Below are 19,501 nucleotides of genomic sequence, written 5' to 3'. Positions count from 1 at the left end.
ACAATAGGATCACCATGGGTGCAACTGGGGGTGAATACAGGAAGCTCTGGGTAAGTTTATTCTTTGTTTGAACGTGAATTCCATACATTGTGGGCATGTTTGTGTGTAATCCTGCTTTAAACATGTTAAAAACGTGTGAAGTGCCTATAACTAACTGAGAACTGAAAATGAAAGGTAATTTGTACCAATGTGCCCATGAGCTAACTGTGAGCTGGCTTATACAAGCACAATGTAATCAGAAAAGGTGAAAATATTATCACTAGGGCAAAAGTCTTCTTGGCATGTTTGGTAAAGCCTTTATGTTGTGTGACGGTCACACGGTTGCTTTCCTCTCCGACTTTTTGCGAGAAAGTGATTTGTTCAGTTATTCCTTGTTCAGAAGATAATGATGTCATGTGATTGTGGGAAGGGTCTGAGTCACCAGTATGTGTCGAAGGGTAGTATACAAATTGGGAACAAGACTTAGGTGTTATTGGAAATGTTGCTTCGTATGAACAGCAATTGATGGGCAGACGGGCATTCATCCAGAAGATACTGGTCACATAACCCTTAAGTCGCACGGGGGGTCCTTTGAATGCAGCCTTATCTTTGTCTTGAAAGCAGTAGAGAGAACCTTCTCCGTCGCTGCCAAGAGAAGATGTGCAGTTTACCTCATTCCATGCAGGTGAATACTCAGACGTTTTCATAGTGCATTCTGCTGGGCCTGGTGAGCGATGAACTTGAATAGAGACATCTTGACTGTAAAAATAACTTCCCCCGTTTCTGTCTTCTCTTAGGACAAATAGGTAAAACTGACTGTCCTCGGAATTGACAGTGTCAATGCTGAGAGTCACCAACAAGTAAGTTGGTGATCTTTCTGTATGAACAGAGAAACGTCTGAATTGCTGAGGTGTGAGGCAGCCAGGAACCATGGTTCCATTCTTGCAGAAGTAGCATGAGGCGTCATCAATCAAGTGAATCTTATACTCGAAGGTTGAGCCACTGGACAGAGGCTGATGGAACTTCAGCGACACATTTCTCCCTTGTTAGAACTTGTATACTTCCAGAGCCAGACTGTTACTGATGCACATCATCAGTACTGTCGCCAGGAAACGTATTCTCCTGTTATTCATCTTGCAAAAGAAGACCCCGTCCTGTAGCACAACAGAATGGAACTTTATCAGTTAGCGTGATTCGAAGAACTTTAGTTCGTTAAACAGTTTATCGTAAGTGCCATTCGTAGAAGAGACATAGTTACAGAAAACATCAAACTTTCTTGTTATCGACAGAAGAGTATTACTCCATCTCCTCCTATGTGTTACTCTGAATTGATTGTTTCTTTGGTTGTATCTAGATAGCGAATGAATTTGTAATCATTGGTCTGTCTAATTCAGCTATTTAACAAGAAGAGCACACTTTTGTACCCAAGTCACAATTGCATAAAAAATGGAATAAGTTCCACTTTCTCAGTGCCTTCCTGCATGGAAGAAACTATCAACCATCACTATTGGAACTTACCCTCCAAGGTTAATTGTACCATGGAGCAGTAGTAGCTCCATGATTGTACATTGAAACAGATGACAAAAGACCCACCTCATTTTTACGCTCGAGGAAACATACTTGTACCTTTTAGTAAGTTGTAATGTAAAGTTAATAACAGTCCTCTTTGCATTATATCAGGGCATGTTCATTCAAATACTAATGACAAAATCTAACGTATAGTCTTTCTTTACCATGGTTTAATACCCTCACCGGTAAACAGTAGCTTATTTCTTGGAGGAGATTTCATCTTGAAAGAAGCAGACGCCAACAATAGTGTTTATTAGGCAGATACTCCTGACACAGTACTGACTATAAACGATACTGGTCTGTCAGCCTACACATTCGGCAGCATGCTCACACGGAAAATATTGTTGACACGTTGTTTCAGATAACGGTAGGGGTTGAAACCTGTTGCTAAGAGACAGCAATGATAATCAATGTAAATAGTACATGTACATCTATGTGTACAAAGTTTAGTCCTCAGTGTGTACTTTGCACACGCCCCATCATATCCTAGCCCTATAATCTGTATTTTCCCTCAGTAGGACGGGAGGGGACAGTAGCAATGCATAAGTATCTCGTTTTCATAATGGTCCATGAGCTGTGACTGTATCATGAGGACTGGCTTCGTTCGTGTTTCCGTGGGGGGGGGGGGGGGGGGGGAGGGAGAAGGGAAATAATTATACTAGTAGTGATTTGTGTAGATATGCTATATGATGTATGTAGGTCAATGGCAGGAATTTGGCACCCACAGTAGGTCTACTCTGGCTGCAATGGCATATTGCAGCACACACGAAGTTGCAAGTATACCCTACATTTCAAACTGCATGAGTGTAATACATTCCACTTGATGAGAGTCTCTCGTCCAGAGCTAGCCTTTTGTCAGGTCCCTCTCGCTGTATGGTGAAGATAGCCCAGCTGAGTTGCGCTCGGCTGGGCTCGCTTCGCACGCCCGTTACAGCGAGAGGGCCTTGACAAAAGGCTACTCCAATGCAAACCTACAGACACGGTTATTACTGTAAGAAATACTTGAAGATGAGTAAACACACTATACAAAAGCATGTTTATTGACATGATTAATATACATGTATACTTGTGCAAATTAACCTTTCGACTGATGCCAAGATAAGCTAAATCGAATGAACGTTGGTGTACAAACACAAACTCTATCACACACACACACACACACACACACACACACACACACACACCTATATAGGCCTTATGTGTATGTATATATGTATATGTATGTATATATATATATATATATATATATATATATATATATATACATATATATATATATATAATTCAGGTCAATTCAGGTCCATTATTATTATCACTTTTTTTCTTGGGGGGGGGGGGGGATTTTCTGCGGGCGGACAAGAATGTTGCCGAGTTCCGTACTTGCGTCTTTCTGCTAGACGCATGCTATTTACCTGCTACTTCCGTGTATTCCGTGTAACCTGTATGAGAGATTTGAAACTGATCCATTTTCAGCTACGAGCAACATACGGGGACTGCGAAGTACCTGCGTGGGAGTTGCCTGCGAGGTGCTGCCGCTAAGGGCCTCCTACTGGTGCTCTGCGTGTACCTCTGCGGGCAACCCCCGCAACTCACCCGGCATGCTCAAGGCCTTGTTAGACCGTGTCTGGGGAAGACTTGCGGGTTGACTTGCGGGGGAAAATATTTGCTATCCGGACCTCCCAGCAGTTGTTCCACATTTGACAGTGTCTACGGCGTATCTTGCCCATATAGTTGACCTGAGGTGCGCACGCAAGTCCGATTTACCCGCAGCCAAGTTTTGAGCATGACCAAAACTTTTTTCCAGGTGAGTCGCAGGGATTGCCCGCAGAGATCCACGCAGAACGCCAGTAGGAGGCCCTTAGCGGCAGCACCTCGCAGGCAACTCCCAGGCAGGTACTTCGCAGCTGTAACGCAGGTACTTCGCAGTCCCCGTATGCGGCCAGGATAATGACATTCTGTGGGACTGTAATCTGCCATTCCTTCAGAGGGATTCCTTCACCGAGTTGTCAGCCCTCACTCACCACCGATGCGACTGTCACGCAGGTCACACGGAATTAGTACGTAAGTAGCACACGTCGAGCAGGTAAGACGCATTCGAAACTTGCCCAAATCCTTGTCGGCCTGCAAAAATTGTCCTGCGTGCTGAAACATCTTCACACGCAACAAGCCCGCCTAGCTTGCCCGGATAAATGTGATAGGGCCTAAACTTGACTGCGGGTGAATAGGACTTGCGTGAGCAACTCCAGGTAACTACGGGTGAGATACGTGCTAGGTACTATCATGTGCTGGTCATCTATGGGGACCTCCGGGTAGTAAAAATTGTTCTTCGCAAGTCGCACGCAAGGCTTGCCCGGAAAGGTGTGACAGGACCCCAGTAACTACAAAGGGAAGGGGGGGGGGGGCACGCTGGTAAAAAACAAAAGCGAAAAAATATACTAGTAGCTGCAAATGGCAGTTTTGGACAGTAAAATGTCAAAATTTTCAAGCTCACTCGCATTTAATTGATATGCAATTCTCCTGATGTTGCTGCCAGTAATTTGTCGTTTCACACCGTCATTCATTAATCAATGTAAGGATAACTGTTAACATGTAACAAACATTGTGCCGACAAGAAAGATAGGAGTTTTTGCACCTGTAACTTATATTTTTCGGGAAGATGTTTATTGGGTAAAAATTATAACATATGTATTCAGAAAAAAAAGAAGAACTTTTTAATTGCAGCCTTTTACTTACAGTACATTGCAACAGCGAGAGGGCCTTGACAAAAGGCTACCCCACAACCTGAAAAAGAGTAAAAATGAGATGAAGGGAGGAGGTGTCTGTAATTATAGAAGTGAGATGATTCAGTGGGAGATCTTTGGGAGATGTGTTAGTTAGAGAGAGAGAGAGAGAGCATGAAACATAAACATGACGTCCGGAAGGGACTAAAGAAGAAAGAAGTAGAAAGAAACCTGGTAGGATACAGAAATCACACCCGTGATAGAATGCGGGATTTATTTTAAATGTACAATTCTGCAAGTCAGCAAAGCAAAATGCAATTTACAAACACTCAACTTCACGTGTAGGTAAAATTGGCGTCAAGTAAGATTTCAAGAAGATGAATCGGGCAATGAAATAAACAAACATTTCATCAAATTCAATGAAGGGTGCTTGTTAATTGTAACATAGGGCCTACATAGATAGATGTGGAATGTACTAAAATGTGCTTGGACTAATAATGTAAAAATTCTTACAAAATCAACTGTATGTGACAATGAAATTAACATGCAATAGCACTTACCAGCGTATACAAGCGTTTAATATGGCGATGACCCACCTAGCACACGGATGAATCTGCAATATGGTCAGCTTTTGAAGTGTGCACTTCCCGTGAACTAATAAATAGGTAAGGCGGGCAGACGTAGATCTACTGGCAATTTTGTGTTTACATAGTGTAATTCCAGGGAGTATAATTATACACATGCTTTGATAATAATGAATATGTCAAGTTATTAATATTCGTGGTGTCTGAAACTAATATCCCTACAACTTGTAGGTGCGTTCTACTCTGAGGGTCAGTTTTCCATTACTAACATCGGACACATTTTCGATTACTAACAGCAAGCATGAGTTAAAAGCAAAATGTTTCAAATGTCCTTACAGTAATAGTAATTATGTGGTCTTGTTTTCGACTACCAAGGGAACTACTTTTGTGCGCTACCATTATTATGCGAGTACTCCTATGAATCTCAGAGAGTAGAGGGGAATTGTACACACACATCCATGACAAGGAAAGTAACGAATGGAATATAACACACGGCAAATCGTGTAACTGACAATAAGGAAACATCACAAGGTAAGTTTTGTGTTACAGAGACTATGAGCACGTTCACAGAATTATGTCTACTTAAAAAAAAAATCAATTTGATATGAAGGAAAAGGGCAGAATGTAATGCAACGTTCTTTCTGTCAATTTTGTTTATGTGTCTACCAGATTATACCTTGTGTAATCAAAATACTGACGCAATGAAAGTTTATGTAGTGAACACGACAAATAGACTGACCATTTGATATAGGCACTCAATCAATTACAAAATGACATCAATAATTCAAGTTAACTGATGAGGAACGGCAGCGACACTTGGAGGTATGATTTATATCGTATGATGTCCTAATGTGAGTAATCATACAATTTACAAACTATATGTTTTTCTCTTGTGAATTCCTCTTTTCCGTATAGAGTTACAAAATACGAACGTATTGCTTACTTGTTTATTTATCTAAAAACAAAGTTGATATAATTATAACTGTATCCATGTTTTGTTGAAACTTATGTGATTCAAAGTTCCTTAGGATATTATTTACGCATGTAAGTGTAATGTATAGTAATCTTTATTACTTTATTGAAATAAAATCACTTGAATTAAATTGAATTGAATTGAATTGCATTGAACATTTGTTGAATATAGTGCCAAAGTGTTCTACGGGTTCTGCTATTTATAATGAATGATGATTACCTATTATCCATAATCATTTTTTTTTTTTTTTGGGGGGGGGGGATAAAAAAGCAACATTTCAAATTCATTTATTTCTTTATGTATTTATTCATTTCATTTATCTTTTTTCTTTATGTTTACAAACTAAGAATCATAAGAGTTAGTACTTTTTGCTTTATTAACAATACAAATACAAAACAGTCAGAGATAGGAAAAATGATATCACTCGTGCAATCACAGGGTTGTCGCGAAATCTTGCGTGTTGTGTGACACTTGAGCTGCTGCTTTGTGCTCTGATTGTGTTCCGAAAGTTCATTGGGTTAGTCATTTCTGATACAGTAGTTGTTGGTGCTGCATGACTGTTGGAAGAGTTTTCAAAAGTTTCTATGACACTAATGTTTGTTGAAGGGTGAAACACAAATTGTGAGCAGGCTTCGGATGTTATTTGAAATGTTGCTTCGTATGAACAGCAATTGAATGGGAGCTGGACATTCAACCAGAAGGTCCATGTTATTTGGTCATTTAGTCGAAAAGGAGTCCCCTTGTATGGGATCTTCTTTCTATCGTGAAAGCAGAAAAGAGAACCTTCCCCGTCGCTGCCAAGGAAAGCCGTTCCACGCAGCTTGGTGGACTCAGAACTTCAATGTAGGCGGTCTGTTTCTGGACTACTCCAAGGCCTTTTACACAATAAATCACGAAATTCTTTTGTATAAACTAAATCATTACGGTATTCGTGGAAAGGCCTTGGAGTGGTTCAGAAGTTATCTTACCGGTCGAACTCAGTTTGTTTAAGTAAATAATCATGACTCTGAAATAAACTCGATTTGTTGTGGTGTTCCACAGGGCTCCCTCTAGGTCCTCTTTTATTCATTTTATATATCAATGACTTCCGGAACTCATCCTCTCTGCTGTCTTTTCTTCTGTTCGCAGATGATACAAGTCTCTTTTATTCTCACTCAGATCCTTATGTTTTGCTCGATTCTTTAAATAATGAACTTAAGCTGGTATTCGAGTGGATTCAGGCAAATAAATTGTCGCTTAACATAAATAAGACTAATTATATCATGGTTTTCAGTAACACAATAAAATCTCTTCCAGGTTTAGTTTTAGTGAACGGTTTACAGTTAAACCAAATAGATTCAACAAAATTTTTAGGTATTCATATTGACAGTAACCTTTCATGGAAGGTACATGTTGATTATTTATGCAAATTCTTGTGCAAGAATGTTGGAGTTATTCACAAACTGAAATATCTCTTCCCAAAGCCAATATTGCATTCTCTTTATACAACTCTATTATTACCTTACTTGAATTACGGAATATTAGTCTGGGGGAATTGCTCAAAGACTAAAATCGATTCGTTATTTTTGATTCAGAAAAAGGCCTTGCGGATTAGAAATCGTGCACATTTTTTTGATCACACTAATGAATTGTTTGTTTCAAGTAAATTGTTAAAAAATTTCTGATTTGTATTTGTATCATGTTGGAATTTTTATGTATAAGTTGAATACTGGTGATCTTCCTAGTATATTTTCCTCAATGTTTGTTAAAGGACAAGTTCACCTTCATTAACATAAGGATTGAGAGACTGTAGCAATATTAGTAGAACACATCATTGAAAGTTTGAGGAAAATCGGACAATCCATTCAAAAGTTATGAATTTTTGAAGTTTTTATGCAGTCACCGCTGGATGAGAAGACTACTGCAGTGTATGATGTCACATGCGTACAACAGCATAAGGAAAATATAAAGAGAATTTCACAAAATTTCATCTTTTGAGAAAAGTACACATTCCCTTGACTTGTTACTGACATATGTTATAGGTAATATTATTCCCATTGCCTTTAGAAAGAGGCAAGTCAATTGCTCTTTTAGTATGCCAAAAAAGTGAAAATATGTTGAATTTTCTTTACATTTTCTTTATACTGTTGTACTCATATGACATCACGAGCCTTAGTAGTCTCCTCACCCAGCAGTTCCAACACAAAAATTTTAAAAATCCATAACTTTTGCATCGATTGTCCAATTTTCCTCAAACTTTCACTGATGTGTTCTACTAATATTGCTGCATTTTCTCAATCCTTATGTTTATGAAGGTGAACTTGTCCTTTAAAAACAGTAATATCCATACTTACCCTACAAGACACAGTGAATCCTATCATTTTTCCCCTGTTCGTACAGTTTTAGCCCTTAAGACAATTACATCGACCGGCCCTTCTTTCTGGAATGAGTTAGATTCGGTTCGGTTGCAATCAAGTTCTTTGAGTTCCTTTAAACAAAATCTCAAAGCCAATTTGCTAAAGTCCTACGTTTAATTATTTTGACGTAATCATTTGAAAAATTTCTGCATACACAAACTTGATGCCTCGCTCTGATGACTTCATTAGTTTGATCAACTTGCTAATTTTCTAAGCATTGATACCATAAGTTTAATCATAAATATCATACAATACTTTGTACATTCCGTAAACTTTATAATATTCTCGATATCTTGTATTTATGCATGTTACGTCACTTTTGACATTGATATACTGTACTAAAAGCCTATATTATATTTTTGGAACCCACATCCTACAAGCTTTGCTTTTTAGTGGGTTCCTCGTATTACACGTCAATTATACGTCCTTATACATTTGTGCAATTTTGGTTCAAACTGACCATTGTGTTAAAAACATTTCTTTTTCAAAATCAAATGGAATATCAAACTTGTATGAAATGTGGAATATAGAACATGAATAAAAAATATACAAATGTCCTAATGTGAGGAATTCACATAATTTACAAGCTATATGCTTCTCTTGTGAATTCCTCTTTTCCGTATAGAGCTACGAAATACATATTGCTTACTTGTTTACTTATCTAAAAACAAAGTTGATATTATTATAACTGTATCCATGTTTTGTTGAAACTTATGTGATTCAAAGTTCCTTAAAATATTATGTAAGTATGTAAGTGTTATGTATATTGCTTTATGTGCTTTATTGCTTTTATGTGGAAATAAAATCACTTGAACTGAATTGAATTGATAGTGTTAAAGTGTTCTACGTGTCCGGTTATTTATAATGAATAATAATTATCTATTATCCATACTCATTTTATTTTGTCAAAAACAACATTCCGAATTCATTTATTTCTTTATCTATTCATTCATTTATCTATTTCTTTATCTTTACAAACTATGAATCATATTTCATTAGAGTTAGTTCTATCTGCTTTATTAACAATACAAATACGAAACAGTCAGAGATAGGAAAAATGATATCATTGGTGCAATCACAGGGTTGTCGCGAAATCCTGCGTGTAGTGTGATGCTTGAGCTGCTGGTTTCTGCTCTGATTGTGTTCCAAAAGTTCATTGGATTAGTCATTTCTGATACAGTAATTGTTGGTGCTGCATGACTGTTGGAAGAGTTTACAATTTTTTCTGTTACACTAATGTTTGTTGAAGGGTGATACACAAATTGTGAGCAGGCTTCGGATGTTATTGGAAATGTTGCTTCGTATGAACAGCAATTGAATGGGAGCTGGACATTCAACCAGAAGGTCCATGTTATTTGGTCATTTAGTCGAAAACGAGTCCCCTTGTATGGGATCTTCTTTCCATCTTGAAAGCAGAAAAGAGAACCTTCTCCATCGCTGGCAAGGAAAGCCGTGCAGTTAACATCGTTCCACGCAGCTGAATACTCAATGGGTTTCACGGCACATTCTGTTAGGCTTGGTGGACTCGGAACTTCAATGTAGGCGTCTTGAGTGAAAAAGCGGCTTTCCCCATTTCTGTCTTCCCTCAGAGAGAAAAGGTAAAATTGACTATCCTCTGAGTTGACAGTGTCTATGCTGAGAGTCACTGTCAAGTATGTTGGTAATATCTCGCTATGAACGGAGTAACGCCTGCTTTGCTGAGGTGCGAGGCAGCCAAAAACCATGTTTCCATTCCTGTAGAAGTAGCATGAGGCGTCGATCAAATAAACCTCATATTCAAAGTTGGAGTCAATGGACAGAGGTTGATGGAACTCCAGCGACACATCTCTCCCTTCGTAAAACTTATAGACTTTCACGGCCAGATTGTTTCTGAGACACATTAGCACTGTCACCAGTGGAAGTAAAATATGCCTTCCAGTGAAATCCATTTTGTGAGCCAGACACTGTCTTGCTGAAAAACAAAACAAAACCCCCAAACAAGTAATGGAGCGTGATCACAACGAATATTTTAAAGAGGAAATCCACCACCCCCCCCAAAAAAAAAAGAAAAAAAGTACACAAACTTCAAAAGAAAGAGAAAAACATTCCCTTCCTGAGAAATGGAAGTATGATTATCTTTGTATAAAAAGAGATATAGAATTCTCTCCATTATTGACCGGTTATAATACATTTGCGGCAGTGATATTATTATGTTCAAAGCTGTTTAATTAAAGCGTTAATATACTTATTCTTTATATTTAATAATTTTGATATGTGTATATATCGTATATTTTGTTAAGATTTCAAAGGTGACACGTGATTATTATGTGCCTGCTAAAATTGTCAAAAAAAAATTTCGGTAGATATGAACCATATATACGTTTGTATGTATACTGTTGGTGAAATAGTCATTTTTTATAAGTTGGTAACCGAAATGTGATTTGTCAGCCAACGGGGTGCGCCGACGGTGAAGTGATTTTGTATCGTGTACATGTACGTATGTCCGATCGTGACTGCCATGTATCATAGTATTTTCCAATCGATAATAAACTTTTCTGCATGCGGTTTGTATAGACGGCAGTTTTTTTTTTGTTTTGTTTTTTGTTTTTTGAGGGGGTACTATCGGTCATCACGTGAGATTTCTGCCTGCCCACTACTGGCCGAGGAGGGCGTCTTAGACGGGGGGGGGGGGGGTGCACCGACCTTTTATAGAGCTCAGGATGTTCGCAAGATCAACTCATTGATTTGGCAGTTTATGTGTCAGCCGGACAGGTAACATAATAGGCCCTTTTGATGTAATATGTAGGTTTGCAAGTGGTGGAAAATGTTTTCCCAGCCTTTTTGTGACATAAGTTTTGCCTGTAATTTACCATTTTATATATGTATATTTTTTTTTCTTTTGCAAATGGTGGAAAATGTTTTCTCAGCCTTTTAATATAACAAATTTTGCCTGTAATTATTAATTCTGTATTGAGTTTGTAAGACATGTGTTTTTTCTCTTTTTTTTTTGATTTACTGTACTTTTGTATGTAACTTTGAATCTATTTTGTATTGTTTTTATGCAGGGCCCTTTGTAAATCATTTTTTTTTTAAATTGAAACGGCTACCCTGTGGAAAATAAAATGGAATAAATAAGATGAATAATACAGAACGATACAAAAATGACAAAAATCGGATAAGAAATAAGGAAGATATGACATCTTGAAATTTCATTATTTTTTTGTCTGAAAACATTTCATGACAAGTCCTTATGAATATTCAAATGAGCGAGTTGATGATGTCATACCCTCACAATTTTCATGTAGACCTAGTTATATTAGGCCCTATGAAATTTGGAAAGTGTCTAACCAATTGAAAAAAAACAAACAAGAAAGGTCATTTGTTCCAATGTGTAAATGAGCGAACTGCGAACTGGCTTATTCAAATAGTTTAATTTCCATATGAAGTGTAGAAAGGTAATATGCAATGTACATAACGCTTACATACATATAAAATTTAAAACCACACATTTCAGTAATACACAATAAAAATATGATCTGAGTGATTTTGTCTTTTTATGTTGATAAATGAACTTAGCCATCAATTAAAATTATATTGTTTAACAGTTTAACTTATGTCGACATGAATATAACTTATTTTTTGGACATAGTTTTTATCGATTCATCCTTTCTTTCATCATCGTCTTATGCTTCGAGAAATGCTGAATAATTCATAAAATCAGAAAGAAAAAAAAGTTTCTTTGACAACACGTAGAATATGTTATGTTTTAATTGAGTGTGTTTTACTTTGTTCTCATCATCACTCTATAGCTTTGTGCATTGCCTTCCTGCTTGGTGACTGCTGTATTTAATATATATCCGACCGTTTTTGTAATTTATTACAATCAATGAATGTTTCTTTTCCTACAGCCTAGTAATGCAGCATTTCATTCACCTTCTCCCTCCTATTAAAGGGATGGTACTGTATTAGTGGAGATGAGAATTGGACTTTTTTTGCGAGATACCAAGAAAACACTTATGATATAGTACAGAGCATACCATTTTAAGAGGAATTCAAACTTTATTTGATGGAAATCGGGTTTGGAATGACTGAAACATCCAAAAACAAAGTAAAACCAATCGATCGTAAAAGTGTGGGTCCCACACTTCATTAGAATCGCTCTTTTTTGGATATCTCAGCCATTTCAAAACCAATTTTCATCAAATAAACATTGAATTCCTCATAGAATTACATGCTCTTTCATATTTCATAAGAGGTTTCTCATCATCTCACCAAAAAATGTTAGAAACCTGAAATTAGGTCTCAACCAAAACTATACGATCCTTTTAAGTTCCAAAGGGAGGAATTCGCTTAGTTGTTGCTGTGTAGGGCATAGCAAGTTGTTTTTTTTTTGTTTTTTTTTTTTTAGTTGTTATGGGCAACTTTAGTGAACAAAGCACGCATTAAATCTAAATGCATTACAGAACCGGTCTATCCACCAGTTCTGTAATCCCCTTGTCCTATTACATGTAAACGTATGTCTATTTGTTTTCGTATTTTGCTATGTGTCAATCAGTGATCACGTTCAGGTTAATATATCCATAATGTACACTGTACATCGCTTTCTTCGTATTTGTCTCTAACTGTGTCATTGTTCCTACATAATTATATTTGTTTCTTAGTGATCCCTGCAATTTTGTCATGAATGATTAATGACGAGTTTAATTAAAAAAAAAAAGATATAGCCCAAATTAGCATAGAAGATGATAAGTATATCTATATCAGTATCCTGGTTAGCCTAAACATGAAACACTCTGTTTTCCCCGAGGCATTTTCTCTTATTCTGTTTTTGATGAGTAGGGCCTATGCAGTACAGTAAAATACGCACGTTTCCTGAACGTACAACCAAGTTTAAATATATATACTGAATCAGCCTCCCGTCAATAATTATGTATGTATTAGAACATTTTCAATAAAACTGGAAAAATCATCTTACACAAAGATTAATGAAATCTTTAATAGATATTTTCATACATGGAAAAACTTTGTGCTGGATAGCGAACTTGGAATCTACTCTCATCGATAGCAGGGTAAATGGAGATACTCCACTTGTATACATTTCAAATTTAATTCAATTTCAATTCCAATTTATTTCACAATACGAAGTAAGTTCTCTTTTTATAAGTGACTCTCTGTAGCAAACTTGCACCCATCATTCTATGAAATAAAGCTCAAAGAAAATGATGACACATAAAATATCCTGTCTTTTATGCTTGAGGAAAATGCATCTCTTAGTTGTCGTTTAGATAAAGTCGCGCTCACGTTTTTCTTTGCAATACACGTGTTTACCTACTACACATTACTACAAGACGAAAGCTGGTCTAACACAAAAAATCAGCTATAGATTGGTGTTTCATGCACTTACCTGTCACGATTTCATAGCACAGATGAGAGAAGGTTGCCGAAATGATTATGGATTACAAGAGACCCATTACAAAGTAAGGTAAAGTATAGGGAAAACATGGCAAATGTAAAATTATGCAGGTTGCAACACGCCAGCAAGCTCACGAGTTTTCCGTTCTAATATCCGGATGTCACGTTGCTTACAGCTTCCATGTGTAAAGTGAATTCAATGTCACGAGTTCAAGTTTATATAATATGTAACACACACAAACACACACACACACACACACACACACACACACACACACACACACACACATATATATATATATATATAAAAACATACATACATACATACATCTACGGGATGTTGAATTAATGAGTTGACTGAAACGTGTATTTACTGGTGTTTTAACTCCCCTTGGTCTGTGTATAGCAACAAGCCTTCAGTGCTATCATTGTTTTATGACACTCTTTATTCGTTATTCATTTTTATTCATTTTTACGATAACAGTGCATCGTTTAATCCTTTAATCCCCCGACGGCTGCACAGCATGTATCATATTAACGCCTTAACCGTTCATGTCTGCGGCGAATATTTTACAGATTTCTGCAACCTCGAAGTTTTTTTGTGTGTAATGTTATTACAGGTAATCTTCAAATGAATGCTGAATATTACGTTATCATATATAGATATATATTATATATATATATATATATATATATATATATATATATATATATATATATATGTATATATATATATATATGATATATATATATATATATATATATACATATATATATGAGAAAGGAAGGAGAAATCGGTGCGTAGCTTTGACATCATTATTCCTCTTACTGTTCCTCCTTTTCGGAAAAGCGCAAGAGTTGAAAAATTGGTCTCCGCCGGGACTCGAACCCGGGTCTTTGGCATAGAACGGCAACGCCTTAATATATATATATATACATAATTATATATACATAATATGTAATATATACATGCTATACACATATATACAATGAGATAAATAATTTTGAAAGAAGTGATATTAATGGCTTGACCGAGTGTTTAGTTGCCTACCTGCTTCGTTCAATGGCATTTTCAATCAATTTTATTTCTCACTATACATGCCATTAGCTTTCGTCACATCAGACAGAGTGAATCGGATTTTTTTAAAAACATTTTTTATTAGCGTAGAGGGCTCACTTTGACATGTACATTCTGATAGGATAATGAAACTCAAATCTGTGTGGATTGAGTGAAGGCAACGCTATTGGTAGAACACATCAAGTGAAATTTAGGAAAAGTCGGACGATACGTTCAAGAGCCACGAACTTTAAGTTTCGGCGACGCCTTGACGTTCGAGACTTTTGAAACATTTTGTACGTACATGGACAAGGGCGCCGGAAGTGGGGGGGGGGGGGCGGCAGGGGTGGCACTTGCCCCCCACCCCCCCAAAAAAAACAAACAAAAACAAAATGTTGGGGGGGGGGGCAAAACGAGTTTTTGCCCCCCCCCTCAAGTGCCCTCTGTAACAAATAATTAATCACTGATTTAAAGATCAAAATGAACAATAAAGACATATTTCTTGTCTAAATGTTGTAATTTCATAACTGAAAATGCAAAAATTTTCGGCCCTAACGGGGCGAAAATTATAATACACTAAGAACATACATTATTGTATCTATACACTAATAGGAACTTATGAGTAAATTTAGTGTATAGATGGTAGCCTCGTGTCCTCGAGTGTGCCCGCTGAAACATACCTTTAGTAAACCTTACATTTTTCATTTTCTTCTTTGTTTTCTAGCAGTATAAGAATATTTTTTATTGTTCGAACGATGCGATCACGTTTAAGCTTTTAATGAGTACATTTCAGATAAATTGCAAAGTGAAAGTGGCTCGCTCGTTCTGCCCGTACTTATATTAAAATGAAAAGTTTGTATAAGTTATTATCATAGTCCTTCGCAGTGATTTCTTTTACTCTGTTTAATTCCTCAGAAATTTAATTTAAAATGCTCTATAAAAGCGACTTTTATACTCTGTTTTTACAAAAAGTCCCTACCGTGGGAGGGGGTATCCCCCTCCCCCGCTTGGTAGCTTCGCTCCCTCGACGAGGATCTCACACCATCACATAATATACCCCCGTATGTTAAGATCATAGTCCTGTTTTACAAAAGCTCCCTACAGTGGGGGGGGGGGGGGGGGTGATCCCCCTTTCCACACCCACACCCCCCGCTCGCTCGCTTCGCTCCCGCGCCGAGGATCTCGCGTCGTCACATAAATGTGCCCCCGTTGAGATTTTGCCCCCCCCCCCAAAAAAAAAAAAAAAACACAAAAAAAACCACAAAAAAACCCAGAAGTGTTCCGGCGCGCTTGTACATGGAATACAGTACTTGGAAGTGTGAAGGCCGTGTCACACCTTTCCGGGCAAGCCTTGCGTGCGACTTGCCGAAGAATAATTTTTGCCCGGAGGTCCCCGCAGATGACTCGCACATGACATTACCTAGCACGTATCTCGCCCGTAGTCGCCCGGAGGTGCGCACGCAAATCTTTTCTTCCCGCAACCATGTTTAGGCCCTGTCACATCTTTCCGGGCAAGCTACCCGGGCTTGTTGCGTGTGGGGATTTTCCAGCATACCGGACAATTTCTGAGGGTGGACAAGGATTTGGGGGAGTTTTGCATGTGTCGTACTTGCTGAACGCATTCTACCTAAGTTCTACTCGCGGGTATTCTGTGTGACCTGCGTGCCATGCGCGTGGGGGTTGACAACTCAGTAAAGGAATTCCTCTGACGGAATGGCAGAAGTCCCACAGAATGTCATTATCTTGGCCGCACTCGGGGACTGCGAAGTACCTGCGTGACAGCTTCGAAGTACCTGCATGGGAGTTGCTTGCGAAGTGCTGCCGCTAAGGGCCTCCTACTAGCGTTCTGCGTGGACCTCTGCGGGCAATCCCCGCGACTCACCCGGAAAAAGTTTTGGTCATGCTCAAAACTTGGTTGCGGGTAAATAGGACTTGCGTGAGCCTCCGGGCAACTACGGGCGAGATACACGCTAGGTACTGTCAGGTGCGGACCAACTGCTGGGAGGTGCGGGTAGCAAAAAATTTTCCCCGCAAGTCAACCCGCAAGGCTTCCCCAGACACAGTGTGACAAGGCCTTGAGCATGCTTTAAACTTGTTCCGGGTGAGTCGCGGGGGGATGCCCGCAGAGGTACACGCAGAACACCAGTAGGAGGCCCTTAGCATCTCGCAGGCAACTCCTACGCAGGTATTTCGCAGCTGTAACGCAGGTACTTCGCAGTCCCCGTATGTCGCTCGTAGCTGAAAATGGATCGATTTCAAAGCTCTCACGCAGGTCTCACGGAATACACGCAAGTTGCAGGTAAATAGCACGCCTCTAGCAGTAAGACGCAAGTACGGAACTCGCCAACATCCTTGTTCGCCCGCAGAAAATTCTCCTGCGTGCTGGAAAATCCCTACTCGCAACAAGCCCGCGTAGCTTACCCGGAAAGGTGTGACAGGGCCTTGAGAACTTCAATGTGATCTCAGTGTGATCAACATGAAGCTCGGTACCATCACTGGAATTGGAATTGTATGTCTTTGTATAATCTTTTAATTTTTTGAGCGCATAGGGACATTATCACTTTGTGTTATGCGCTATATAAGCACTGTCAATTATTATTATTGTTATTATTATTATTATTACTATTATTATTATTATCATTATTATTATTATTATTATTATTACTGTTATCATTAATATTATTATTATTATTATAACTATTATTATTATAATTATTATTATCTCAATGTGATACACGGACAGAACCTAATGTGATGCATTTTTGTTTTGCACGTAACCGCGGACTTCCTGTTATGAATCTTCAAATGAAGTGAATTCGAAACTGAATTAAATTGAAATAAATCTAGCCTGATTAGGATCACACATGAAATTAGAGAGCATGAATTACACTTGCTAGTTTGTCATCACGTTTTTGTAAAACAATCGGCCCTACTAACTATAAAAGTTGCAAAATGAACTTTTGAAACCGTTTTCTAACGAGTAACATACTGTGTGTCAGTGCTTCGGTGGTTACACTGTGTGATAAAATTTCTGTTCAAAATTACTCCTTGCATAGATAAAGTGTATCTATGTTACGTAACATGTTTTATTTTGGTCTAAATTTGTGCTGTTTCCATTCACAAATGCACAAATAACAAATCAAAGGTAAAAAGATCACAGTAGAAAGGCGCAACACACTATTTTTTTTTTCGACAAGAAGTTTAAAATAATAATCATGTAAGATAACGAGCAGTGACAATACTTGGCCTATATAATACGTCACGAATGGACAACATTGTCTTATTTATTGGAATGGGTGGGGTTCCTTAGAAAACAACTGCCAGCAAACATTATTTAGAAAGAATGTCTTAAAAGTCATGACCATGACCAATGCTCTACCAGACAGCCCCTCAATTATCATTACCTTTAAATAGCGTTGCCACGTACCGCATTTATACACCTGATTCGAGAGGGTTATGGTAGATAAAACATCTTGACCGGGGACGTCAATTTGAATTGACAATAAGATATTGAAAACGATATTCTGTATTTCCATGAAATTCGTAATTGTGTTCCATTTCCATCCAACATTCCATAATATTACAATAACAAAATATACATTTGATAAATCTTATTATGACCTCATGAAAAGCAGAGCCTGTAAAAAAAATCCAAAACAAAAACGAATTACTCAAAAACAATGTAGCAATACATGTACCAAATACAGTATATCGAAAATATATCTATTTCAAGTTTGGACATAAAAGGTTTGATGCTTGTTACATACACAGTGAACGGGAGCTAGTGACTCGTGTGGTAACGGTACCAGGCATGTTCAAATTCAAATTCAAATTCAAATTTATTTCCGTTTTCGACAATAAGAATAACATAACATAAATCTCACTTTCTTCAGTGATAGAAATCGTATCAACAAAACAATGTGAATTTAACAGAGTAAACAATACTCGTATAACAACCTACAGTAAAGATACATTATCAAATAATGCCAGAAGTAAAATGAAATAAAGTAAAATATCAACGTTGCCATAGGTGTCTTCTGTTCATCTCCATATTTCGTGCAAAACTATCGCAACTCAAAGAAGAAAGAAATAAACCTAAGGAAAATCATCACAACAAAATACAACAATGCAACCACAAATAAAAACAAAATAAACGCAGCACTGGATACACCTGATAGTGGTTGTCACTAATCATGCTAATATCGTAATATATTTGGTTTTCCCTTCCTCTATGAATTTTATATATCATCTTTCTGATAAAAACGTGCTGAAGGATTCAAGTGGAATATCAGGCGGGGAGGTAGGGTCGAGTTTGTTCATTAATTGGTGTGTGATTGAAATAGAAAATGTGTGTTTGTAAGGGTACAGTTAAACACTAAAGCTTGATGGAAACTTGAGGGTACTATCAGTACGAGAATGACGACCAGGCGAACGGATATAAACCAGCAATTGTGGCTTTTTTGTGACAGCATAACATGTGATGAGGCCGGGGTAACATGCCCGCAGGTTCCTGTGAAACCCTGCACACACTTGCCGCCACACTCTGAAAACTAGTTGTCGAAGGATCCGGTAAGTATAAATGGATGTGTTATTGTAATGCACAAGTTTATTTAAAGGTTCTCTGAAATACAAATGCATGTTGATTTGTGTTGATTTCGGTATATCCTTAAAATCACTTTTGCGGTGAAACGAATATCTAGAAGTTACAAGTTATGCTGAGTCGAGGGGAAGGTGCATTCCAATGTCTTTTTGTTAAACATATCTATCAGTACTTTAGCAATGATTGACAGATGAGGTCGCAACAGGAGTATTGGTTTGGAAGGATTTTTTTT

General features: G+C 37.8%; 1 protein-coding gene and 1 pseudogene across 1 annotated transcript; both read right to left on the bottom strand.

The window, feature by feature from the left end:
• Positions 1–200: 200 nt before the first annotated feature.
• LOC140238512 (uncharacterized) lies at positions 201–1,112 on the bottom strand (annotated as a pseudogene).
• A 3,205-nt stretch (positions 1,113–4,317) lies between these two features.
• On the bottom strand, positions 4,318–14,682 carry LOC140238511 (uncharacterized). Its single transcript, XM_072318416.1, has 3 exons — positions 14,664–14,682; positions 9,439–10,172; positions 4,318–4,329 (listed from the first exon to the last, which is right to left on the bottom strand). Exons 1-3 carry the CDS (start codon positions 14,680–14,682, stop codon positions 4,318–4,320), a joined length of 765 nt encoding a protein of 254 aa, XP_072174517.1.
• Between the last annotated feature and the right edge of the window lie 4,819 nt (positions 14,683–19,501).

The sequence above is a fragment of the Diadema setosum genome, chromosome 15, assembly GCF_964275005.1.
Source record: "Diadema setosum chromosome 15, eeDiaSeto1, whole genome shotgun sequence".
Classification (NCBI taxonomy): Eukaryota; Metazoa; Echinodermata; class Echinoidea; order Diadematoida; family Diadematidae; genus Diadema; species Diadema setosum.
The sequence above is the reverse complement of the archived record's forward strand: the minus strand, read 5'-3'. Positions and strand labels throughout refer to the sequence as shown.